This window comes from Vidua chalybeata, chromosome 2 (genome assembly GCF_026979565.1).
Source record: "Vidua chalybeata isolate OUT-0048 chromosome 2, bVidCha1 merged haplotype, whole genome shotgun sequence".
In the NCBI taxonomy this organism is placed as follows: Eukaryota; Metazoa; Chordata; class Aves; order Passeriformes; family Viduidae; genus Vidua; species Vidua chalybeata.
The window spans coordinates 4,650,554-4,676,770 of record NC_071531.1 but is presented as its reverse complement, the minus strand read 5'-3'; the positions used below and the strand labels follow the sequence as shown (position 1 = coordinate 4,676,770).

At 43.6% G+C, this 26,217-nt stretch overlaps 1 protein-coding gene across 2 annotated transcripts in view; it reads left to right on the top strand.

Annotated features, from left to right (window-relative positions):
- C2CD2 (C2 calcium dependent domain containing 2) overlaps positions 1-24,562 on the top strand; it is a 37,309-nt gene extending 12,747 nt beyond the window's left edge. The window contains exons 5-14 of one of the 2 annotated variants that reach the window (XM_053935963.1): positions 1,687-1,809; positions 2,127-2,217; positions 5,461-5,569; positions 7,523-7,584; positions 9,168-9,301; positions 10,082-10,253; positions 10,997-11,110; positions 13,291-13,418; positions 14,180-14,492; positions 19,072-24,562. In XM_053935963.1, coding sequence (XP_053791938.1) covers positions 1,687-1,809; positions 2,127-2,217; positions 5,461-5,569; positions 7,523-7,584; positions 9,168-9,301; positions 10,082-10,253; positions 10,997-11,110; positions 13,291-13,418; positions 14,180-14,492; positions 19,072-19,298 — 1,473 coding nt within the window. In that variant the 3' untranslated portion in view covers positions 19,299-24,562. Of the gene's footprint in view, positions 1-1,686; positions 1,810-2,096; positions 2,218-5,460; positions 5,570-7,522; positions 7,585-9,167; positions 9,302-10,081; positions 10,254-10,996; positions 11,111-13,290; positions 13,419-14,179; positions 14,493-19,071 lie in introns of both variants that reach the window. The other variant, XM_053935962.1, reaches the window with a different exon arrangement.
- Positions 24,563-26,217: the final 1,655 nt, after the last annotated feature.

The window sequence follows — 26,217 nt, the reverse complement described above, 5'->3', positions numbered from 1 at the left end:
CATGTGCTGGTGTGCCCCAGGCTGACTGTGGTGTACACCCCTAGCCCAAGTCAAACCCAAAGTGAAACCTGTTGTCTTTATCATTTGGAGGTGGCAGTTAAGCCATTATGGCTTGTCTTGTTGAGGGAGTTGTGCTGGAGAGTTACTTTGCAAAAAAAGGATGGCTAAAAATGAGGCAGAGCTGACAGGAGGCTCTTCAATCAAATCTCCTTTCCAAATGACTATGGAAACCACAGCAAATACCTATGAACAGAAGTCCAGTGACTGAGGTTGCTGTTGTTACTGTTAAATAACAGATGTCACATTAGGCTGATGGCAAAACACGTGAGGCAACTGGGCTTTAGGTAAGAGCAGGGGACGGAAATTACCTCCAAAACAATGAAGACTAACCATAATTTATCTGCTTATTTAAGTAACTTAAGTAATGAAATTGCTGTTACTGAGGCTTTAAAAAGCCTAATTTACTGTGATCTTTATTAAAGTGAATGAGTATTATCTGTTTCCTTGGTGACTGTTTGAGGCCACATGGTGTAAACGCAGCAGATTTTTGTGGGACTGGCCAATGCTATTGTATGTTTTGAACATGTCATCAAAGGCCAGTTAGGTAAGAAGCAGTACAACAGGACTTCTGTACACAGCATTCCTGGGATTTTTTGTGAAACACCCTAAATGTTTCTGTTACACCTGGGTAGCTGGGAAAGGGCTGTTACTCCCAATCTCTTTGACATGTCCTGCAAGGTGCACATCTGTGAAGTCTCTCAGTGTGGTATCAGATGAGAAAAGATGGATGGGTCCTCTGTTTTTAGGTAAGATCTTTGTCTCCTACTGCAGTCTTTCCTTTAGAAAAGAAACCTCACTGAGATTTCAGAGCTGTTGAGTTTCAGACTGTCCTTTCTGGGACAGCTTGATTTAAAAATCTGTGCCCTGTAGGTAATTGAGCAGACAAAAACTCCTGAGGAGTGTGCTGTGAAAAGCAGGCGTTCTCCAGGAGCACAGGGAGGGCAGGGGCAGTTCAGTCTCTTCATACACCTTAGAATTTATCATGTGAAGCTACATGTGTGTACACAAAATCTGTGCTGTGTTCTGACCCCTCAGAGGTTGTGGTGCTGAGCACAGGTGGCCATGAGATTTTTTTATGGGCAAACAACAACTCAGTGCCCCAGAGCAGCACAACTCTGTCCATACACTGCACTTTTCAGCAAGGTTGAAGACCTCCAGGAGATGCTATAATATTTTTTTTTCAGAGCAGCACAGGATTAGTTTCTTCTCAGCTGCTGCAAGCTGGCATAGCTCCCATTAAATCAGTGGAATGGTGCAGATCTGCTTATCTGATGACCTGATCTGCTCTCTCAGGAGAGTACAGAGCAGTGCAGAATCTTTAAAACACCATCATAAGATAAAAACTGTTAAAGAAACTTCTGTTTTTGTAGCTAACAGCTGTGCCTTCCTAACTCTCAGAACAGCATGACTTATTCAGTGTTTAATTCTAACTTTCCTTTAATGCATAATGGAGAAATTTAAGTAATTCTTTGCATGATCTGTTGTTAAATTCTGTTGCTGGCAACAGAAACCGTGCGTCTCTCTCTGACAAAGCTAATGTTTGATGGCTTTGGTGGTTTAGGTATATACCAAATTAATTTTTGCCTCAACTTCTGAGTTTTGAGCAGCCTGATTGTTTCCTCATAGGGACAGACAGCAGGGACATGTGCAATATCTGAAACGCTCAGAGATGTCTTGAAGAACCTCTTCAGCTCAGCTTCTCCATCTGTAGAGTTGAGTGTGAGGCCTGCAGATACAAAGGAGGTTCAGGTAAGGCTCATTCCTTCCAAAATCTTTTGAGAAGTGTCCTTCTGCTTAGTGCTTTTATTACACATTCATGGCTCACAGCTGAGTAAGTTTAACAGTGACAAGAACCACCTGGGACACATGTTTAGAACAACACAGCCCTTGGCAGTGGAGGCTTTGTGGTCACACCTCCCCTGTGGCTCCGTGTTGGTGTTCCAGCCCAGCTCACCTCCTCTTCCCTGTGCCAGCGTGGCACAAGGGCTTGGTGCTGGCATGTGCACAGTGCCCCTTGTCGTGGTTGCCTTTTGCAGAATGTACAGAACACGAGCCTTCTCCCTCAGGGCACGAGTCCTCCCAAGCCTCCCAGGGCTCACGACCTCAAGCTGCTGGTGAGGAACATCGCGGCGGAGCCGAGCGATCTCCGTGCTGCAGGTACCGCAGCCCAGGGGCTGCTGCTCCACTCCAGGCTGGCCTGGGCTTGGGGTTTCTTACTTTCCTTTCAGGTGAGGTAATAGTGGAAGTTCTGGGTTACAGCCTGCTCTCAAAAGAAGGTTTAAGAAGTTGCTGTATTCTGAGAAAGAGAATTCATAGAATCACGAATGGTTTGGGTTGGAAGGGACCTTAAAGCTCATCTCATTCCACCCCCTGCCATGGGCAGGGACACCTTCCACTGTCCCAGGTTGCTCCAAAACCCATCCAGCCTGGCCTTGAGCATTCCCAGGGATGGGGCAGCCACAACAACCTGTGCCAGTGCTGACTTAATGTATATTTTAGTTTATTTGAGTATTTAAACATCTTGTTCTTCTTGTACAGAAATCTATCACTGCTGAAAACAGATTGAAATGACCACGTGTATAAAGCTGGCTGATTATTTTCTGGCTTCTAGTTTTAATTTCTAAAAGTTCTCACTTTGGCTGTACCCAAGATGAGGGGCTCAAATCCAACTCTCCATTAGCTGCTGGCAATGACGTTGGCTTGATTCAACGTTACCTTATTTTTCTTTAGATTAGAGTGATTTGCAGATGTATCTCAAACTCTCCTCCTGTATTAGAAACTCCTGAAAGATTTTTTTGTTGTTGTCAGGGACATTTTCCTCTAATGAAGTGCCTTTGCAGGTAAAGAAAGAAGGAAGGTGCCTCTTGCAAGTGGAGAATGAAGCCAAAAAAGAGGTTACTGTCTAGTGAAGTTAGTGTTGGGTTTGGAAAGCAGCACCAGGCCTGTCTTGCAAGTGCTCAGACTTGTCCAAGTGCAGATTGAGGCACAGCTCAGATTCTCTCAGCAGAAATACAGATTGGAGGATCTGTTGTTTATGGCCACTAAACAATTCTGTAACAGTATTTTTAATGGAAGCTTGTGGCTGCTAAATTGGGCAAGGCAGTAGTTTCAGATAAATATATCCTACTTGCTGTTCTCCTTTTTTCAGTTAGAGGTAATAGGTTTCTGCCCTAGAGTCTTACATAATGTTGCTTTGCTCATCCTGGTTGGAAGTGAGCCTCCTAAAAATCTCTGCAGAGCTTTTAAAAAAAAAAAAAAAACAAACAAATTATTTTTAAAGCAATTCTGGATCTCTTGGCTGTGAAATGTCCTTCAGCAATAAAATATGCTGGCAAGTGCAACCCAGTTGAGTAGAAAGTGTCCCAGCCCACAGCAGGGGGTTTGGAATGAAATGATCTTTAGAATCCCTTCCATCCCAAACCATTCTGTGATTTATTACTACTCTACAATTTTGCAGTGTAGACTAAACTTTCCAAAAGATTGGGTCATTTTGCCTTGCTTTAAAAGTCATGAGATGAGATGAGATATCTTTGTGTGCATACAGTGCATAGAACAGAAGAGTCACCTTCTGAAAATCACTGCACCTTCCCAAAAAAACGAGAGAAAAAAGAGACAATTCATGTGCTCTGCTCTGGCAACACAGATGCTGGGAGGCCAAATCCCCATTTGCCATTCTAACAGGAGATGGAGGGAATTTTGCAGCTCCTGGAGTGTAAATATTTGGAACTGAGGATGAGAAATAAAACTTCATGATGGGGTTTAACTGGTACACTTGAAATCCAGTGGGCATCCTGTACAGCTGCAAAGGTGCTGGCTTCTGGACATAACCTACTGACTTTTAATTAATATTCCCTTCCCTTTTCCTGGCCTTCCCTTGCAGTAATGAATTATCCTGTTGGAGCTCAGGCTCCATGGGACTGTGCAGTATTTCAGGCACAGATACACAGGGGGCTGAGGAGGGGCAGCTTGTCCATGCTGATGAAACCATGGGTGATTGATGGATGCTGACAGGGTTTATAGGAGCTCTGGCTCTCCTGTAGGTATCTTAGTTCAGCTGGTGAATACCCAGTAGCAGAACTGGTCTCTGCTTATGGGCTGTTTTTATCTCCTTGGTTTGTGTATGTAAACAAAGGTCACCCGAGATTTTGTACTACATGCCCTACAGGGAATACCTTAGGGCAACAGAGATTTCTGCTGGTAAGGAAAAAGCAGTTAGTTGTTTACAGCAGGGTGTCCAGGGCAGAAAAGCTGCAATACCCTGTTGGATACAGTTGGTTTGTGGCTCAGGTGTAGTTCCAGGCAGGGCTGTGCAGGGTCCCTGCCCTGGGCTGGGGACGTGGCAGCAGCACCAGGCTCAGAGACACATGGCTGGGGGAGCAGAAGCCAGCCCAGGCCCATGAGCTCAGGCTCAGCCCCTGTGAAAGCAGCTCAGCTGCCTCCTCTGGGGTCAGCTTGGATCCCAAATAAGCTGTGTGTACCCAGGGCTTTGTCTCCTCTAATCACCTCGCCAGGCCCAGGCTGCCTCTGTGCCTGAGACAGGGCTGATCCAGAGCCCAGAGCATCCCCAGAGAACAACTGAGAGCTGCTCACAGCAAATACAAACCCAGATTCTTCTGGAGAGCTGGGGGCAGCATCTTTTGTTTGCTTCGCACACAGTCAGAACTGAGCTTTTGTTGCTTTCCTTGATGTGTTGGAAGTCTGGGTTTAAATTATTTCTGATGCTGTGAAAGGCATATTAAAGAAACTCTTTTAAGAGGAGCACATCAGGCAAACTATTTCCTCTTGGAGCAGCAGTAGAGCTACTCTTAATACGCCAATTTGCAACAATATCAAATTCCAAGATCAACGCAGAGATAAGTCTGCAACAGTGCTTTAAAACTTGTTAAAAACCACAGTGCAGGAACCACTGTGAATTAGCACTGCTGTCATCAGTCACTTGCCAGCAGAAAAAACTTCTTTTCATGTCCAGATAAACCACTGTGACTGTGGCCAGGAGGAACGTAGAAAACTTCTAGTTTTGTTTAAAGCAGCTTGTAAACAACTTCGCTCCCTCCCTGCTTCACACCCACAATATCACCTGCTCACTCTTTGTCTTCCCCATCTTTTTGGATCGTTTTATGCCTGCATTTTGTTGCTTCATGGCAGGATTTAAATTGGGCTGTCACGTTTCACAGTGTGTGGGGTAGTTCATAAGACAGCAGTGGTGCAATAGTGACCTTTGCCATTAATGTCCTTGGTGTACAAACCAAGGGATGGCATTTATTCTGTGGGAGGGTGAGAAAGTGTCTGCAAAAGTCAGTTCAGAAGTGCAGTGTGCAAGGAAAGGGGTTTCTTTGCAGTAAGTGGCCTCTTGTTGACAGAGCATTAATAACTGGCTACTGATTTTTCTTGCCCTTACAGGCAGCACAGACCTTGTGTGTATAGCTCAGTTGAATGACCCTATGCAGAAGTTTTCCAGCTCTGTAGCCAAAAATGCTGCACATCCCTTTTGGAAGGAAGAGTTTATCTTGTAAGTAACTTACCTACTGAGAATACTTTGACACTAAAGCACCTTTTTTTTTCTTTAACTGTGTGAGAGAAGAATGGCATTTTGAAATAGGTCCATTCCTGGCCTTTCTCTGTGTGGCCTCAGAGAAATCTGGAGCTGCTGAGGACTTCAGGATATCTGATTACCCTCTGCATGGATATGAGATACAGCTCTCTACGTGTTCCATGATACATGATTCTAGTAGATGGCAGCAGTCACAGGCATAATAAATCACCTCATGCTTTCCTACAGTGCCAGAAAAGAAGTGTTAACAAGGTTTTGAAGTCACTTTACTGTGAAAACTGCATTTGAGGGAATCTAATGTCTCTCCATTCCCTCCCCTGAGTGGAAAAACAAAGGTGCAAAAACAATTGAGCATCTAAAAGAATGGTGGCCATGACTAAAAAGGGAGTGTAAAACTTAACTAGATTTTCTTTCTCCTGTAGAACAAAAAAAGGGACTTTCAGGCAGCCTGCACAGTATTATGTGATTTACACAACTGCTGTAAATAGGGTCAAAAGTGAGCCGTTCTAAAACTATTTTTATTTTCACTTTCTAACAGCAGAGCAAAAATGGCTTCTGAGGTCCATGAGTTTAGGAAAGGGGGGACTCACTGATGAACTTTGTTTTCTGAAATATCACAAAGTGCTTCAGCCAGTGGCTCTGTGATTCACTTCAGCCATCTGTTGGTGGAACAGCACCAAGGCTGCAGAGCAGACAAGTTCCCAGCAGTTTGGGACAGGAAGTTTGTAAGAATAATACCCTTTTCCAACTGAAAGGGCTGAGAGAGGGCAGGCAGGATGTGATTAACTTGACTGGAATTTGGCCTTGACACGAGGAATAATGCTGGGGTTTCCACACTGCTTTTCAGAAGTGCATGAGGTAAGCCTGGGGGCTTTTACAGATAAATGATTAGGATTTTGGCAGGGGTTTTTGAACTTCTTTCAAATTCCTCTGCCCTTTTCTTTCTTCAGAGCCAAAAATATCCTCCACTCTGAACACCACTGTACTGACCATGTCAGACTCTGCTTTAGCTTCATGACAAAGCAGCAGTAGTGCCATCAAGGTGCTCCTTTCCAAGTTTTGGGGTGCAGGAAGGGTGGGAATGTCAGGGAAAAACTTAAAATCTGCTGCATGATGATGTATCACAGCATCTAATGGTGGTGGGGTGTCTGCAGCCAGGATCACACCATCCTGAAACAAGGACATGGCAAAATGAAATACATGTTTGCATGCCCTTAGGGTTTTTGGCAGAATGCCTGCTGAGAGGGGTATAAAATAAAGTTTTGCTGGAGGGTTCCTCAGTAGGTACCCAGTTTGCTCCACTGTGTCAGTCAGAGGAAAGGTTTTGTATCTGTTGTCTGGTCCACCTTAGGAAGCACCACATGTGTAATTCTGAGAGTAGTTCACCTGGGTTTTGTCACACAAAAACTCCTCTTGTTGGCTTGCAGCGTCCTTGAGTCTTATTTTGGAAAAGTGATACTGACTCTTCTCATGTAAAGCTGTAACTACTTTTGTTTTCTTGCATCTGTCCTGTTTTTGCAGGACACTTTTCCTGCTTTGACAGGGATGTTGATTGAGCCTGTTCCAGCATCTTGACTTACCAATTTGATCCTGCCAGGAGCGACAAAGCTTTTTGGTGTTGTGGTGTAGCAGTCAGACTAGGAACCATCTTCAGCGTGGAGGGCAGCGTTTGTCAGCTCCTGGGGAGAAGAAAAGCCTCTGAAATTCAACAAATTGAACCTGTGCAAAAGTGAGGGAGGGACCCAAGCCATGGCTTTTTACTGTGATCCCTTTAGTCACTCTTACCCACCTGCAAGGTGCAGTGCTTGGCTTGGAGAGGGCTGAGAACAGCTGGGGAAAGGGGAAAACCTACACGGGAAGGAAAACCTGCTTGGGCTGCAAAGATCTAACGTGGTTTTGTTTCCTTCACAGTGAACTAAGTGCCAAATCAAAAGCATTGCAACTGCAAATAGTAGAAGACGGAAAGTTGGATAGTAAGTATTTTAAGACTTGAGTTATTTTGCATGATCAGCATGTGAGCTTTGCTGAATGTTGACAGAAGTCCCCTTTTATTTCTGGATGGCCACAGAAACTGTGAGATCATGGGTGGAAGGAGAATACCCTGACCAGGTGCCTGAGTTGAAGTTACAGAGAATCTTTGAGTTTCTTTCTAGATTGTCAGCACACTGAGTCATGCAGGTGCTGATATCCTGTATTTTTCCATCTTCTAAACATCTAACAGATCCACTGTGAACTTTTTTTGTTTCAAGTTCAGCTTGTGAGTTCTTTCTGTGGCTGAAGGGGAATCATGGGGGTTAATTGTAAATCCTTCCTTTTCAAGTCCCAGAGAGTGCGTAACAATTCACGTATGAAAATCACAATCGGGTGTAAAACACTCCAATTCTGATTATGTTGGATTAAATATAAAACATGGGGGCTCAAACATTTTTACAACTCGATTCTGTTGTTTCAGAATTATTTTTAATAATCTAGATATACAAAGTTGTGCAATATCTTGCTTATGATACGTGATTATTGGAGGGATTGTAAAGTCAAAAGCTTTAAAAAATTTCTGATGTGGATGCTATTTTTTATTTAAAAAAAAAAAAAGTATGTGGAGTCAGCAAACTTGTGTTTTTCTTGGATAGAATGTAGTCTTGACTGTACCTAAACATCTTTAGTCTTTCAAACAACACCAGGAATGTTCTACATCCCAACTTTCAGCCTGGTTTCCTGAAGAAAAAGTTCCCAGTGAATTGCACTGACAATTCTCTTCCTCCCCCTCTGCCCCTCCTTACCTACTGAGCTGTTTTTCTCCAAAAAACTTAAATAGAAGACTCAAAGTAGAATCATATTAATAAGCAGAGTGCTGAGTTATGTGAATATAATGTAGATCCCTACTTGTATAATACAGGTATAGACAAGAGTTTATTACACCTGTTCAAATTGAAAGTATTTGAGAAAATCATTTAATACAAATTCTCAGCACATGTTCTGTGGTAACCTGACCTCAAAATGCCAGTGAAGTGTAGGAATTTATTGTTTTAAAACATTCTGCTTTGCATAGAAAACTAGGATTTCATCTCTGAAATCATGCTGTACCTTTGCTAATAATTTGTTGTGGTCTATTGGAGCTGATAAAGTCAGGGGAGGAGCAAGAGAATTGCTGAAGTTTTACTAAAGTTCAAATTAAGAAACACTATTGTTGTGATGCACCAGTTAACCAGGACTCCAGATTGTCCTCTGAAATGAAGGATGCAGAAACTGGTTATGGAGATTGTCCAAGAACCTAATAGTTGTCTCCTTTTTTCCCTAGACATTCTGCAGATACAGGGAAAAATAATAGCCAGAAACAGCAGTAAATGAATAATACTTCATGGTTCCATTCTTTCCTGTTGCACAGTATTAGGCCAGGCTGAGGAATAGTCATAAAATGGAAAAAAAGCTGTAAAATGCCACTTCTCTGCCCCGTGGTGTAGAACCAGTTATTGCAATTTTTTTGCCTGAATTTTTCTCCTCACTTCCCATATCCTGGCAGCTTAGATCTGGGCTGACCTTGCTGATTTTATCCTCCCAGGTGCTTTATCCGGGCAGGTGACTGTACCTCTGGACCTGTTCAGGAAGCAGCCCTCTGGCCAGCACAGCTTTGCACTGAGCAGCGGGGCCGGGGAGAGCGGCTCGGAGCCAGGGCTGGCATCCATCAGTGCAGAGGTACTGCTGGCCTCGGCGTTTGGGCTGGGTCTTTTACTGCAGGAGCTGCTTGGGAGGGCTCATCTCATGTTGGGCTTGTGGCTGAGTCAGAACAGCCAGTTCTGATTGCAGGGTCTTTGTGTCTTATGGGGATTTTTGAAGGAATTTTGAATTATTTGGAGATGGGACCTCTGAGTTATTTCAGATTATGTGATTTATTTTTCTTCTACATGGGCAGGAAGGGTGAGTTTGGCTCACATCTTTACTGCATGGTTCAGAAGGTCACAGGACCTCTAGTTACAAGACCTTTTAAGGATTTATTGACCAATAAAACATTGCCAACAAAGATATTCATGTTTTTGAACCAATCCTCAAATATTTAATTTTATGGACTCATGCTACAGTGTGGCTTTCTTAGCCAATGTCAGTGTTATGACACACAAACTTACAGTACTGCATTCTAAACTTGTTTACCTTTGTAACTGCTTTCATTTTTTCTATAGCTTAAACTCTATTAACTTAATGTGTCTCTCCTATAAACTATAAATCCACATTCTCACTTCTAGCACCTAAGTTTGGAAGCCTTTTCCAAGGTCTCAGATCAAATCCTGGGTTTAATTCTAAGCTTTGGCTTACAGGCCCAGAGTTCTGAGAGTTCCCTGCATTTCAGATTCCAGCAGTGTCTTATTGAAAGAATTAACTCTTGAGTTTGGCTCAGCAAAAACCTAAAAGGAGTACCAGCTAGAAATAGAGTCCTTTTTGCCTGACTGCTTCTGAGGTGGTGTTTTCCTGTCTCCTTAGTTCTCTTTTATAGAACCCAGTGAACTGAAGGCAAGGCAGGTCTCCTCTCCAGTGCTGGCCACCAAGATCGAAAAGGACCGCACTGTGATGCCCTGTGGGACTGTGGTCACCACTGTCACTGCTGTGAGAACCAAACCTCGTCTGGAAGGGAGATCCTCCCCCCTGAGCACAGGTCAGCACGTCCAGATCTGCCTGTGTGCCTCCATGGGCACCAGGAGAAGCACTGGGGACTGGGGTGTCAGGGAAGATTCCAGAGTTCTCAGATGCGTTGGGGTTGTTGTTTGTATTCTCCAGAATCAGGATTTTAATTTTCACAAAAACTTGTTTCTTACAAGAGGAACAGTTAATGTTTCTTTTAATATGCACTGTAAATCTTCACCATGGTGTGATAATGTAGAAGGGCTGGATTTTGGTGGATGGTTTTTCACATGACAAACCTATCAGAGGTTTGCTGATAACAAACCATCCTGTGCCTTCTAATCCTGATCTGTATTATCATCTCTGACGAAGCTTGGTGTTACCTGGTGACAAAATACTTTTCAGCATGTCCTCCAGGAGCAGATTTTCCAATTTTTTCTTGGGAAAATTATAAAAGTAAAACCTGTGAACAGTCTTGGTGTGGAGCATCACAAAGATCCGTGTTCTTTTTTTATTTAAGTGGGTGTTGTCTAATGTGTTACAGTAGAATGTTTAGAAACATTCTTTCATGTTTTAAACATTTCAAAATGTTTAAAAAAATTCTCACACTTCAGTGGCCTTCTAGGGTCAGGTTTGCCACAGAACATGTGTTGAGAATTTCTGTTAAACAATTTTCTCAACAACAATTTGAGCAGGCATAATTGGTATAATAAATTCTTAGTAACACAATAAAAAATGTGTTGACCATTTCAAATAACCAAAAAACTTGGTCCTCAGATTCTCCTGTGAAAACTCCAGTTAAAGTAAAGGTGACTGAAAAGGATTTCATTGTTGAAGCCCTCCATTCTCATGGTGCTCCAGTCAGCAAAACTTTGTCATCTTCAGATACAGGTAATAAAAATGTTTGGGGCAGCTAAGGAGAACATTTCTCTGTTCTGCACGTGGGATTAATGTGATCCTGCTAAAATGACAGCCACCCCCTGTGGCTGCTGCCTGTCAGCAGCACTGGGGTGTTCATGTTACAAAGCACTGTGGTTTGGGGTATGGCAGCCTTGCAGTAAAAGTCTGGTTTTAATTGGCAATTTAAATTACTGGTTTTGAATAAATAACAATGAGCTGTGGTTTGCAGAGGAGAGGAGGCTGCAGAAAAGCCAAAAGTAAGTCTTTTCTCTTACTTTGGAATGAAAGATGCCTCCTTCTATAAAGAATTGGGGGATTCTGCACTAAATTAAACCCCTGTGATATGTACCTCTAAGTCCCCTGTGTCTGAAGAGAAGGCAGAGGCTGGACTGAAGACTCAGTTCTCTTCTTAGCCCTGCCACTGGTCTTTTTTGGGCTTGCTTTGCCCATTTGTCCACCTTCCTAAGTCACCTGGATACAGTTGAAGTTCCTTCAGAGTGTCAGGTGACATTGCCAATAATTACAAATTCACTTTGAATTGTATATAAACCTGATTTTGTCTCTGGAGAATTTACCTTTTCAAGTTGCACCTCTAAATCTTCAGCCCATTTTTCAGTCCTGTGTGTGGTCACCACTGTGGCCACTGAATGCGACAGATGTGACCCAGTGTGGCTGCCAGTGGCACCTGCTGTGGAGTTCAGTTGGCTTTGTACAGGTCTGGGTGGGGAATGGACAACCTGGAGATGATCTGAGCTGCTCCTGGCACAGTCAGGAGGTTTCTGAGAGACAGAAATGTATTGGCCAGCAAATGTGGGGAAGGGCAAGAAGCAGTAACCATGAATAGCTGTAACAGCACTTGGATCTTTTCCTATCTCTAGGGTGAGAAATACTCTGACACCATGAAGCACACACATCAATTTGGGAAATGTTAAGATAGTGCAAGACTTCTGAGTTGACTCTCTGAAGTGTTCATGATATTAAAGACACAAAACACTTACTGGAAGATTCACCTGGAGACACCATATTGTTATGGACAGTGTTTTTATTGGGAGTGCAGGGGATTTCTGTGAAGTGTTTTCACAGTATTGCAGGAAGAATTACTCATTCAAACAAAAGCCAAATGAAAGAAATACAAAGGAGCTTTTGGTATAGCAGTAACTTAGGTAAAAGTTATTACAAACATTATGGCAAAATAGCAGCAAGCACTCTGGGAAAGATGCTGTGTCTGTGCCATAGTTCTGAGTGATGACAACAATAAGAATTAATGAGGGGCTGGGGAGATGGAAAAAGTCAAGGTTTGAGATGAGTGTGCAGACACGCACACATGTTCTTAATTCTAGGCTTCATATTTTCTTACATTACCATCACAGTAACAAAAGGCACTGCCCAATTTAGTTAACACTGGTGCTATTCCTGCCTCTATTCCTTTTGTTGTTGTTAAAACTCTTGCCAGAAAAGTCCACCTCAGACAATTAAACATGGGGGTTTTTGGCTTGTTGATTTCCTTAGCCTTGTTTGTTCCTGAGCTTGATGAATTTGATTAATGTGTATTCGTGTCCTAGATGCCAGAAAGGGCCATGCTTAAAAATAAACTTGTGTTTGTCAGTAAAGAGCATTTTATAGAGAAGATTTTATATTCCTGTGCAGTGGTTGGAGGGGAAAAGGGGGGGGTGCACTTTATAGGATTTGGAGGCATCTATTTTGCCTTCCCCACCCTATCACAGTGCCATAGCAAAACTGGAAATGCTGATCAGGGAAATCTGGAAAAGGAGCAAAATAACAAAAAAGCTACCTGAGGAAGCAGCATCATGTCCCAGCCTTGTACCATGTTAGAACTATGGTTCTTCATGACTGTGATAATTTATGACGTCCCCACTGTCACCACAGGATAGCAGTGCATTGAAATAATGGGGTGCTTTGTCCAGGCTTCCAGAACCTCCTTTGTTCTCATGGAAAGGGTTTGTAAATGCCATTTTGGTACCTTTTCTCCAAAAATGGCTACCTTTTGTACCTTTGCTCCAAAGGAGGGAAAGACAGCTGGGTGGTGAATTGGCAAGTTTATGGTGTTTATGCCATTTCTGTGAATTTTAAGTCCAGGACAAACTCTGCCTGTCTCTGCTGTGTTTTTTCCTGTTTTTCTTCTCCCCTCTGAAATGCTCCTTTCTCTGCAGAGCTGCTGGTACTGAACGGCACCGACCCTGTGGCAGAAGCAGCCATTCGGCAGCTGAGCCAGTCTGCAAAGCAGAAGCTGAAGTCTCCTCGGAAGAAAAGCACCATTATCATATCAGGGGTGTCCAAGGTAGAGCAGACAACAGCACTTAGAGCTGATGCTTAGTTCTGGAAAGCCTTTTCTGCACTGACTACAGCGTTAACAGGGCTTCTGCTGTCCCTGCAGAATCCAGTTTTGTGTGCCAGGTTATTTCTGTGACTGTTTCAAGTTCAGCCAAATCGGGCTGTTGGGTTCTGATTGTTAGATTGGACAGCCTGACTGAAATGCAAGGTGTCCTTGGACAGGAGTGGTGTTAGGGATTTGGGAAAATCAGTTTAGGTGAGAAGAGAGGATAATCCTTCTCTGTGTTTCACCCACGTAGGGAAGACACACTGAAAAAGTATGAAAGATTTTTATACTTTTTGTCAAAGCTGTTAAAACCCTCTGAAAAAGTCTCTGGTTCTCTGGTCTCTGTTCTAGAGGGAGGGCAAACTGTGAGACAAGATGAAATGTTTTGGTGTTAATTTTCTCAGAAGGACCAAAAAATTCTCTGTGTATGCTGACACTTCATTACAGCAGCACATATGGGGGAGTCCTTTTATTTGTAGTGGGGCCAGGGATAGGTAGAAGGCATTTACTTAATTGATTTTTTCATTCATTTGGCCTTTGCAACATGATTAAAACTTTGCTGAGTGCTCCTCTCCTTCAGTAGAGTTAAGGAAGCTTCAGGTGGCTTGCTGATGGTCCTGAGCAATACAAGTGTAAAGAGTTAAAATAACTCTTGCAGGGAGGTTTGTTTTTCTCCAGCAGGATGACTCGTGTCAGTGTTGTCTCTTATTTCCACTGGGCAGACCTCTTTATCTCAGGACAGTGAAGCTTCACTGATGATGGACTATGCTGCAGCCATGGACAGCTCCTGCAGGGAAGCAGATGCACCCACTGTGGAGGAAGCTGTTGCAAAAATCACCTCTGATAAAAAGCAGTCTTTGGATGCTTCAGAAAGAGTCCCTGGCACCGACCCACAGCAAAGCACCCACAAGGCCTGGGGTTTGGAGAATGGCAGCCAGCAGTGGGACACCAGCACACTCTTAGACCAGACCTCTGAAGAAATGTCTGGGAGTTCATTAAGTGTTTCAGAAACTGGGAGCATGAAAAAATCTAAAGGTACATGATCCTCACTTCCACTTCAGTGACTGCTTTCCCTATGTAGTTGGCTGCAGTAGTTCATCCTTTCTTACTGATTTTTTTGTCCTTTAAACTCTTTGTCATTGTGGTGTTGGTTGAAGCTGTTTTACTTGCAGCTCCCTGAGCCAGCTCAGGCTTTTTTACCCTCCCTCCATGAGGAAACAGCTCACCCTTAGAAGCTGGCAGCTCATTGCACCCAACTCAGTTATTTGGGAGAGAAATCACTAGTCACATTATCAATTCCTCAAGGAAAACTGTGTCCTTGTAACCCAGGACTTGCCCTATATTGCCAGCCCCATTACCAGGGTGAATGGCAGGGATCCACAGTTGCTTTCCAATACATTCCTCTTCCTCCTTCACCTCTCTGAGCACAAGGCTGCCCTGACCTCACTAACTTTAGTGTTAGTGTTCAGGGAAGCACCACAGCTGAAGCAGAAACTGCCTGCTGAACAGATTCCCCCTTTTCACTCATTTCATTAATGCATAATTTGCTAAAGAAAATGGAAATGGAAAAGTTCATTTGATAAGTAAATAAGGCATAAGAAAATTTTGCTTAGGTAGTTACAAACCTGAATAGCTGCAGTTTGAAAATCTTTTAGGGTTCTTTGTGTTTCCTTGGTAAATCCAGCAACCTCCGAGCACTGGTTTGTGCTAAACACAGGGACTATTAGGAAGTCTTACAAAAGGGTCAGTGCAGTGGACTGTGCTCCAAACAGGCACACAGGTTGCACCTTAAAGTTGCAAAAAATACTGTGCTTTTCACTCATATCCATCCCTCTCTGCTTTATTATTTTCTATCCTTTCCTCGCCCAGAGATCCTGGGAAATGGTTCACGACAAAACCTCCCTATTTTACTGGATTTTCACCCTCCTCAGCCACAGGACAGACACTGGAGCTCTTTGTCAGGACCCTCCCTTAGAGCACAGAGTTCTCTGGCCTTCCCCACAGCTGGACTGCTCCACATGAGAGATCAGGAGGGAACAGCAACAATCCCTGTCACACACATGCTCAGGCACTGGAAAGCCTTGGGTGTGTTTGGGGTGAGGGGAGTGGGGTAGTTGTCAAGGGATTTGGCTCATTTTGGAACCTGGAAAAGTTTAGGAAGCTGTGTGAGAAACTGCAAAACTTCTGGACTCTTCTTCAATATGTTATGCTAAAGCAAGAAAGTGGAAGTTTATCTGTGAGTTGTTGTCTAGTTTTGGGTTTCCCTGTGCAAAGAGATGAGGCTTCTAGAGATCCTTTTCACACAATTCAGTATAGGACTGCTAAAAACTGCAAAATATCTCTGAGAGAGTTGTATCATCTTGAAAAAATACTTGAGAAAAACCTGGCTCAAATCCCTTCCATTATACACAGATGTCTTTGTGGAAGTCTTGAATCTCTGCTTTGTCACAGCTGAGTAGCTTTTATGGGGTAAGATGGGAAAACATTTCAACCCCCCTGCCTTCAATGAGCTGTGAATAGTTCAAGGCTTCTGTTTATCAAATGCTTTCCCTTAAAAAAAAACAAACAACAAAAAAACCCACCACAAATAAAACCGCAAATGCAACAACAAAAAAACATAAACATGGCAAAAACCCAAACAAAACCCCTTCTGCTTTGAAAAGCCTTTTGTGTGTGTTAATGTCTTAAAGCTAGCACTTTTTTTTACTCTTGCATATTTTTGTTTGTTTGTTTTTTTACCTTTCTGACTTCCTCTTTCTTACCCGTTCCCTTTTATAAACGTAAGATGACTGCTATGCCAGCCAGAATTAATTACCTACACCGTAAGTTATTTTTGTCTCTTTTTTTTATCCCTAAGAAAATGTAGCTTTACAATGAGACACTCGTTGTAAAAACTGAAGCAAAAATTAGTTTGACACCCCTTTTCTTCTTCCTCTATCCATTCCTTTTCTCCTTCCAAAATTACCTTCCTGTGCTCAGGTGTCTCAGCAGAGCAGTCTGCTGTGACAGATCATCCTTCTGGTGGTTGTACTGTCCAGGAGGGTCACACAGAGAGGGCAGCAAGGAAGGCTTGGAGGGATGCTCTACATTCCTCATCTCCCTCCATCATGCCCATTGCTGTAGCATCTGGTAATCAATCAAAATCTGCTCATGCAAACCATGTGTGACCCCATAAATGGATATACACAAAACTTACTTCAAAACCTGCTGCTTATAGATTTTTAGATGAAGCTTTTCTGGCCTAACTCACAGAGCTACCACAATCTCAGCAGGTGTTTACAAAATCAGCAGCTTTTTACAAAACCACCTGTATGAAAACTGTTTTGGAAGTTGGGAAGGAATGGAAAGCAATCTCTGTTGGTATCCTTGTAGATGTGGAAGGAAATCTTCCTCCATTAGCACAAATGAGATTCAGAAGTGATCCCACCCCCCACCAGCATTTTCAGAACACCCTACATCAGTGCAGTGAGTTCATACAGTGCTCTCTGCTCACCTCCTGATGCTGGGGGCAGGGCTGGTGCATGGATCCTGTTGAACTGGAGGAATAAGCATGCAAACAGCAAATGAGCCAGCACATGAACCAGCACTGCCCTGCCCTGCCCTGCCTCCTCCCAGGGCTGCATGTCTGCGCAGCAGCCAGAGCCACTGCCAGGCAGCACGCTCCAAGCTGGCTGCACACTGCTGGGCATGTGGCAAGCTTCCAGGCAGCAGAGGCTGAACACCAGGGAGCTCTTGTGTCAGGGGCTGCTGCTCGTGCTGAGCCTGTGCTGCTCTCAGGGAAATGCTGCCCACGGTTCTTCAGCTGCAGGGAGTTGTCCCAGGCCACTGGCACAATTTTTGGAGTGTTCTTAGTCGGGTGCTGTTTCCTGGTGTAGAAAATCAGTTTGAATGACAGAATGGATGGGCCTAAAAATCTGCTCAGGGATAAACTCTTGTGTCCTAGTGCTGCTGGCACGGGGTCTGGGCAGAGCAGCTGCCTGCTCAAACAGGAGCTGCACAGCAGCGAGGCCTCTGCGTCCCCCCAGCCTCTGCACGTCAACAGCTGTCAGTGTCCTGGGGTGGAACACTGCTGCTTTTGTGCTGCTGATGACAGCTTGAAGTGGTGCTGCCTTGCCAGAAAGATCAATCAGAGGCTGATGGGAGAGCAGTCAAGATTCAAATCCATGAGTTCTGGTTGCTTTCAGCTGATTTCTGCTTCCCATCCCATTGTGCCCTGTGAGGAGAGTCTCAGCAGCTGCTGTAAAAAAAAATGCTTGAATATCCTCCCAGGTGCTGAGTGCTTAGCCCTTAAAGTACACAGTAATAAACCCAATTACACGTTTGTGACTGCTTTGGTGTGCACAAAGCAGCATCTGGCTGCCATGAAATACCTGTTCTGCAGCTGTCACTGTGTGCAAAGTGACACACAGGCCTTGGCAGGTCCTCGGGGGACAAACATTTAATTCTAGCTGTGGCAGTGTCCCGTGAAAGAACTGCACTGTGTGTTGCTTTTTGTGTCCATTTGCAGCAGGAGGAAAAGCAGAATCAAGATCATGCCATGACAGGAATTAATAGCTGAACTTGGAAAGGATCAGGAAACGTGATAGTGGTGCAGGGAGGAGGTGTGGAAGCTTTGCCAGGGAGGTGACTGTCTGACTGCCAGAAGCTCCTGTGCTGGCTTGTCACTTGGGTCCTCCTCTGTTCAAATGGGCTCTTGCCACCTGGGACAACAGCCCTACCAATTCCATACAAAACTGATGCTATTTTAACACAGAGCTGATGTCCCAGCCAGGCTGAGTGTTGCTGGTGCCTGTTGCAGTGTCCCTGCCAGCTGCACACCAGGCACGCATGGAGAGGGAGGGTGGAATTTGGCAGAATGGCTGCAAAAACAGCCCAAGCTTGCAAAGAGAGGAGTAGTGATAGCTGCTGTTGGCAGCATGAGTCCCTGGTGAGATGACAGCTGCAATTGCCTTGGCTGCATGCTGGGTTTGACAGGGGGTCAAGGGAAGGAACATGGCAAAATAAAGCAACTTAATTTACCTCAGGAGGGATTTGGGCAGACTTCTGAACCTGTTGGAAGCAGTTGTAATACTATTTTTAATCTGCTTGAAGTGCATTGCTATTCCTAACAGGGTTTTAGAATGGCAAATGCTTTGTGAGTGTTACTCTGGGTGGTGCTGCTGAATTTGTATAGAACACCTGCTGCCTGGCTTGTACAGAGCCACTGCACACACATTTACTGCCAGGTACTGTTGTCCTGCACTTCAAATTAAAATCTGCTTCACATGGTGCCTCACAGGCTGATCTTCACCTCCTTTGATCTCTGAAACAACAAAGAGTAACATTATTTCCTCTCTTTCATTCTTTTTATAAAATAATTTCTACTTCACTGGTTGGAAAGATTGGATGTGCCTCTTGTGACCCGTGAGAGCCCAGGGTACAACCCACACCAGTTGCTGTGCATGTGTGTATGACCACTAGCATGGCCTCCAGAGGAGCATTTGGAGCTAAGTGTAAGGAGGGAGACTTAAATCAGAGCATCAGCTTTTCTCGCTCGTGCTGCAGTTAAAGTTGAGTTTCAAGAGGGCAGCAGACTGTTCTGTCTAAACTGTCCTGCACCCTTTTCCCCCCACAGGTGGGATTTTGAAGAAAAGCGCGAAGCTGTTTTTCCGCCGGCAGCACCACCAGAAGGACCCGGGAATGAGCCAGTCCCACAACGACCTGGTGTTCCTGCAGCAGCCTCTGTCAGAGGAGAGCCGCAAGAAGGGGGGGACACTCTCACGAATTCTGAGCAAGAAGCTCCTTTCCAGGAACAAGAGCAAGAACAAACTGAACGGGGCTTCGGGAGAGCCGTACCTATGAACCCAAACCCTCTCCGATGGGATTCCTGCTCACCAGTTGAGCACTTGTTTACAGAGCAGTACTAGAGAATACAAATATGGCTGATGACTTGCATAAAAGGTTGTTCGCTATTAACAGTGGTCTTTTTGGTTTATTTTTCCAAAATGTTTTTTCTCTCTGATGATGGAAGCCGCTCCTCTAAAGACGAGCAGTGCTGAATGCGTCCAGCTTTTGGAGGAGTGTGTGGTTTCTTCTGGAAGAGGAGGGAGGATGAGGAATGGTGCAGGTGGGGACCAAGAAGGCACCTGATGTCCTGGGGTGCACTGGGAAGAGCCTTTCCAGCAGGTAATGCCCCTGTGCCCAGCCCTGGAGGCACCTCTGGGTGCTGTGTCCAACTCTGGCTCCTCAGCACAGCAGGGACAGGAGCTCCTGGAGCTGAGCAAGGGCCTGGAGCATCTCCGTGCCCAGGAAAGGCTGAGGGAGCTGGGGCTGCTCAGCCTGGAGAGGAGCCCCAGTGAGAGGGGCCTCAGCCCTGGCTGTCCCTGTGTGTCCCTGCCTGTCTGTCCCTTTGTGTCCCTGTGTGCAGGAGGGCAGAGCAGGCCCAGGCTCTGCTCCAGGCCCAGCAATGGCCCCAGAGCCACGGGCAGGGGCTGAGCCCAGCAATTCCCTGCACAGGAGGCACAACTTCTGCCCTGGGCAGTGCCCAGCCCTGAGCAGAGCCCAGAGAGGCTCTGGGGTCTCCTCCCTGGGATATTCCAGAGCCATCTGGACACAGCCCTGTGCCCTGGGCTCTGGGATGGCCCTGCTGGAGCAGGGAGGTGGCACCAGTGACCCTCTGTGACTTCCAGCCTGACTGATCCTGTAGGGGGGACCCAAATGTGATCAGCTCATTTACATCAACCGAGAGCTCCGAACTGAAACCTCACACCCAGCTTATGTGACTGAACCTCCACAGAGAGAGAAGACACCGCTGTGCTCCCTCTCTACAGCCTGCAACAGTAGCAACTGATTTTTCTAGTCTGACTGAAAGGGGGGAAAAAAGAGGCCCAGATCCAGTTTGTGCTGTAATTTGGAAGCGGGTGAGTGTTCAGAAGCAGAAGGAAAACGCTGACTCAGACACCCTACTGTAATAACTGTAGCCTGCTATAATCACTGCTCAGCCCGTGGAGGTGGAGAGATGCCTTTGACATTAGCCATAAATCAATAAATTATGCAAATACCAATACTAGCATATTGTTTAATGTTCTGCTTTAAAAAAGTTACGCTTTAAAACACAGAACTTGAGTGGGTTTTTTTAAATTTACTTGAAGCTACACGCAAACAAAGTATTTGTAAAATCTTACATGTTGCTTTTCTTCCCTGTGTGAGAAGCTGTATTGCTGATGCAAAAACTCATCCAAGGGGCTCTAATTCCTTCTCCCAAATGCTTGTTAGACAAGTATATAAACCATCATATCAAATGCAAAGCTAGGAGCAGTAAATGGTGAGTAGAGCATAGTTAACACTACAGTGCTTTTCATTGGAAAGCTTGTCTTGCCAAACACTGAGATCTTAAAATACACAGTTGTGAAGAAAGCTTTGAAAAAATATTAGTTCCCTTAGTTCAGTTTGTAGATCTACCAGTGTTGTCATATGCTGAGTAGTTGGTCAGATGAGTTTTTTAAACCTTTTTTCCTTGCTAAATTTTGCAGCTGGCTCCTTTAGTCTAAAATGAAAAACTGATGGGAGTGAAGGCATAGTTCTCATTTTGGTTATGAAGAAGAGTAAAATGTCAGTATTTCACAGGTACCATTTTTCATGCTTTACCTGTATTTTTCCATCATCTGCATTCCTGCTGAGGACAAAGGACCAAGCCTGTTCTCTTCAGCCAAGAAAAACATCCAATCATTCCATCTAAATTACTGACCTGAATGGATGATAGACCTTGTGCCTACTTTGCCAACAGTGATTTTTCCCCTGGCCCCTTTCCTTCCTTTAAGCTGTCCAACACTTTGGCAGATATTTGGGCTTTCAATTTAAAGCATTTGTCAAAAACAGAAAGTTACTGAAGAATAGAAACACATTTCAAATTTCTGACTGACTCAAGGTTCCCTGGTAAATTTATATCAAAGTGTAGAAGGGGTTTGGTTTCTTTTTACCAAGAAAATATTAGAACTGAACGGTCAAAATCTTTAAACTGTTTACGAATACTGTTTATGTGTAACCTAAGATCACTGTGGTAGTTCAGTAGACCAGGCTGTCAAATAGTTGTACATTTAAGCATGCTGCTTGTTATGAAACACTTGAAGGCTTTTTAATGTTCTGTACTTTGAAAATTGGGTACAAATGAATCTTCTGGAGCTGTATTGTGCTTGGAAATCCCAGTTCAGTAATACAGGTTTGTCCAGCCTGAATGTGCCTGAACACTTTGGTTTATTTCTAATTTAATACAAAGTAGAAATTTAGTTTCTTCATTTGTTCTACCGTGGTTCAAGATGTGAGCATTGAAACCCCTGATGTCATGTTCCCTCAACAGACACTTTTTCTCTTGATTTTACCAGGAACTCTCTGTGTTAGGGGACAGGGTGGGCGTCAAGTCCCTGCCATTTTTAAATGCTGAAGGATAAAACCACACTGTTCTCTAAATTCAAGAAACCCAAATGAAACTGAGCTCCATGGGTAGCACATCCATACCCTAAAAACAAAGAGCTGTGGAATTGGGACTGTAGAGGCAGCACATAACATTACTTGAAGTCTTCTTAAATTACTGAGCTGGGATTTTAATTTACAGCAGCTTGAGCACGTACTGTAGAACAGAGTGAAATAACACTGAGTAACTTGCAGGATACAGCACTGGGATTTGCTTGTAATTTACCCCAGAAAATGGATACACATGAAAAGAGTGCTTGTTCTTAAGGTTTTGATGATCACTTGAATGCTTGTCTGAATGGTGGGAATGAAGGACATTCTTTACTGCAAACTGTGTGAAGGTTTGGGCTCACATGTGTTAAGAGAGAATGAATTCTTCAGATTAGGAGAGCAAGGCACTGGGTGTAAAAAGGGAATTTGTTTTTTTATTTGCCTTCACTCCTCAGGAAAATAAACATTGTTTGGTTTGATGTTGGATCTCTGTATCTGGCGGGTGTGTTCCTCACCTCTTCTTACTCCTCTGCAAATAATTTATGTCCTGCTGTAAAAACAAGCTAAGGCACTAAACACAAGGGGACAATTGAGTTGTGACAACCCAAAGACCCACAATAACGAATCCCATTCCCTCCTTAGGTTGTCACTTAAGACCAGGAGATCTGAGGATGTACATTTCTTGTGTATATGGGTCAGTGTGAGCTGGATCCTCACAACCTGCAGGATCCACACTGCAGTTTTGGGTCAAAAAGATTTGATTTGTCAACTGGCACAAATAACACTGTGATGTGTCCTGTGCAGTTTTTGTGAAGGAATCACCTTGTTTATTTTGTAATTTGATCCATTGTTCAAATGTCTAGTTATTAAAATTACAGAGAATTTTAATAACTACCCATTTGGTAAAATCTTTACATTATATTATTACACTGAACACTTGTTGTTTACTGCCTTGCAATTTAATGTGGTCAGAACAGTAGATTGGAAACAACCTGTGAAATATTCATTCCTTTTGTCCCTTTTTCTCACACTTTTGTGTTTCTGGATGTTCTGTACAGCAAAGAAAGCATGATATTTCTTCCATGAGGACTAAGAGATGAAGGCTTGCATTTCCTTTCTTAAGAATTTTTTTGTCTATACCTGCAACTTCTTAATTTGTGTCTGTAGTTTGTTTTGCTTTATGGTGTTTAAATTTGCCTCAATGGAGACAAGCCCTATCCTCACCAAGATTTGTCGTAGCTTTAGTGTGAATTTTGACTGAGCAAATAGTACAAGAATTAAATTACTCTTTGTAGATGAAAGCAATAAAACTACCTAATATCTCCAGTGGGAATACAAGCTAAGTAACTTTCTTAAAGTGATTGAGAAAGAGGAGGAGTCACTTTAAAGAGGAGGGAAGGCTTTATCCCTAGGTCATTGGTATTTTATATCCCACTTGACCCAGGAAGAATTTAGAGTCATTTCACTCCTAACAATATATGACACTTGGGAATCTGAGGCAGAAGGAATGCCAGGGTAGAAAAAAGTTCATTTTGAAAACAAAATACCTTTGCCAAACTTCTTCAGCTTAATGGACAAGTCATACGCTGTGCAGTCAAAAATAATGGGTTTTATTCTTACCATTTCTGACAGTTTTTCTTTTTCCCTGCTCTTTCTTTGGGAGACAGGTTGGGGTTCCAGGCCATACGGACCTTGTACTGTCTTGCTCTTGAGAGGACTGCATTTATAGTGCTGCTTTTTTGATGAAACTGGCTGGAAATTACACCAGTTTTGGGGATTGGTGGAATTTTACAGCATTTTCTGGTACTGCATCTCCTTGCTGGTTCTAGGTGTTTTGCAAGTGAAAACTTTCTGCTGTGTATTTCTTGCAGAGTTCTGCTGTTCTTGATGTGCAAAACGTCATAGGAAAAAAAAAGTTGAAAGCATAAAATGCTATCAAATGTGGATGGGGAAGCACACTAAGAATCTTGTTCTTAACACCTGTTTTAGGTCTGGGAGCTCTGGGTGTTACACGGAGCAAGGTGAGAGCTGCCTGGATTTTTCAGCTGAGTTTATTGCAGGCTTTGATTTGGAGAGCTGAGGTTTGAGAGAAGTGCTTCTAGAATTGACTGTGCCATAGCTCCAGGCTAAGACATTCCTGTTGTGAGTGGGAACAGCTGACCTCATGCTCTGACCTCAGCAGGACCTAAGTGGATTTATTCATGTGTTTAAAGTCAGCATATGCTTCTGCACATTGCTAAGCCTCAGCCTTGGTGACAAACAACTCCAGATTAATTATATAACAAGGGTGATTACTTTAAGTTAAGGGTGAATAATACCACTTCACTCAGGATATCCAAACTGATACTATGCAAGGTGCTGGCATGGTGTGAAAATAGCTGGGAAGGATAATCTGAGGTCTGTCCAGTACTATAACTCTGTATTTCCCAATGATGTATTATGCTCTGTATTATTCCAGGTGGAGTAAAACATTTTTTTTTTCTAGCATCAACTGTCATAGTCACTTCTTCTGTGGTGTGTTTTTCTTCCTGTGCATACATAAGCTTAAGTTGGTGCAATTATGAAATCTATGATGTACAGATTTATTATATCACTACAAAAACCTAAGAGGATTTTTTAAAAGAAGTAACTCCTGCTGTACGTACAATAAAAGCCAATTGTCTCTGTGTGGTGTGCTGTCCTACATACCCAGGTGGAACAGATGGTTTTCTACCTTCCTTCACTAGTTTGACCTGTTGCTTAACACAGACCACTTACCTGTTTGTTCAGGAGCAGAGTTCTTTCCTGATAACCCCAGCCTATCAGGCAGCCCCTTGTTGCTTGAGAAATCACCTGAAACACAGATTGGCTACAGAATCCAATGGCAGAAAGAATTTTGGACTCATTGTGGTTACTCAGTATTTTTTTCTCTCAGTTTTGTTGTAATATCCTGAATTAGGGGGCAAAGTGGGAGTGTTTTAGGGCCTGGATCTTATGGGGAAGACACCAGTCCTAGAATGAGCACAGCCTGGGAATTAGGTTCCCTTGTGATGGTTTTATTGGAAAGGTTATGTTATAAATCAGTGCTGCCACAAAGCCCTACCAGACTGAGAGGAAAAAAACCCAACCCCAACATTAAAACTACCACAAAAAAAAAAAAAAAAAAAAAAAAAAAAAAGGCATTAGTGTGAAAATAGCCACAATAATGTTTCTATTTCCCTTCCAAAGCTGAGGGCTGTACTCTCTTTTACAAGGAAATGTTACATTCCCTTACTGGGAGTTACTGCCCACGTGTTTATTTCATATTATTGAAGTGCTTAGCTCAAATTTCCTGATAGTCTCCTATTAACAAACCTTCATCCTTATCCTCCCTGCTCTAATCTGTGGTGAGTTTTTTTACCTTGTGTGACGCCATTCCTGTACATTAGCAAAAGTGCCAAGACCTGTCAGAGGGACTGCAGGAATGGATGTAGCTCCAAGTGTGGCACAAACTCTTTCCTCCAGTTCATCGTTCTTAAACAATAAATATAAAGATCTTCAATTTTTCACCTCTCTCATCAGGTGAGCCTGGCATAAGATGTAATTTCACAGTCTGAGGCTAATGCTGAACAAAATAATTTTGGAGCAGCAGGATCCAGATTCACATGATTTGTAAATGTCCAGATAACTATACTGAATTAATTTATACTTATTTTGACAAAGTGGGTGCACTGCAAGTAGGATAAACCACTCTGGTGTGCTGGATGCTGGAGAAAACCAGACAGAAGTCCATGTGAGTATTCACTGAGATATACAGGGACAATAAGTAAAAGCAGACTATACATAAACTAACAGTCAGCTTCAGTCTTTGAAAAAGCAAATTATTTGTACATGGAGTTAGATCCTTAAAAAACACTCCCCTTACTACTCCTGTAGTCATTTAAAACTGCTGGTGAGTCATTTTGAAAGAAGAAATTGTTTCCAATCCTGAAATGAACGCTGTTTTGCCAAGTACAATATTTTGAAAATTCAAATGCTGCATTGTTTCGGTTTTCCCAAGCACATGACAAGACAGGCAGTATGGCCATGGCACCCTGGGTACATCAGGAAGAGCATTGCCAGCAGGTCAGGGGTGATGCTGTCCCCCTGCCCAGCCCTGGAGGCACCTCGGGGTGCTGTGTCCAGCTCTGGCTCCCCAGCACAGCAGGGACAAGAGCTCCTGGAGAGCTGCCACAGCAGAAGGTGACAAAATAAGGGTGTGGAGCATCTCTGCTATGAGGAAAGGCTGAGGGAGCTGGGGCTGTTCTCTAAAGAATAGATACCTGAGAGGGGACCTCTTTAAGGTGTATAAATAGCTAAAGGG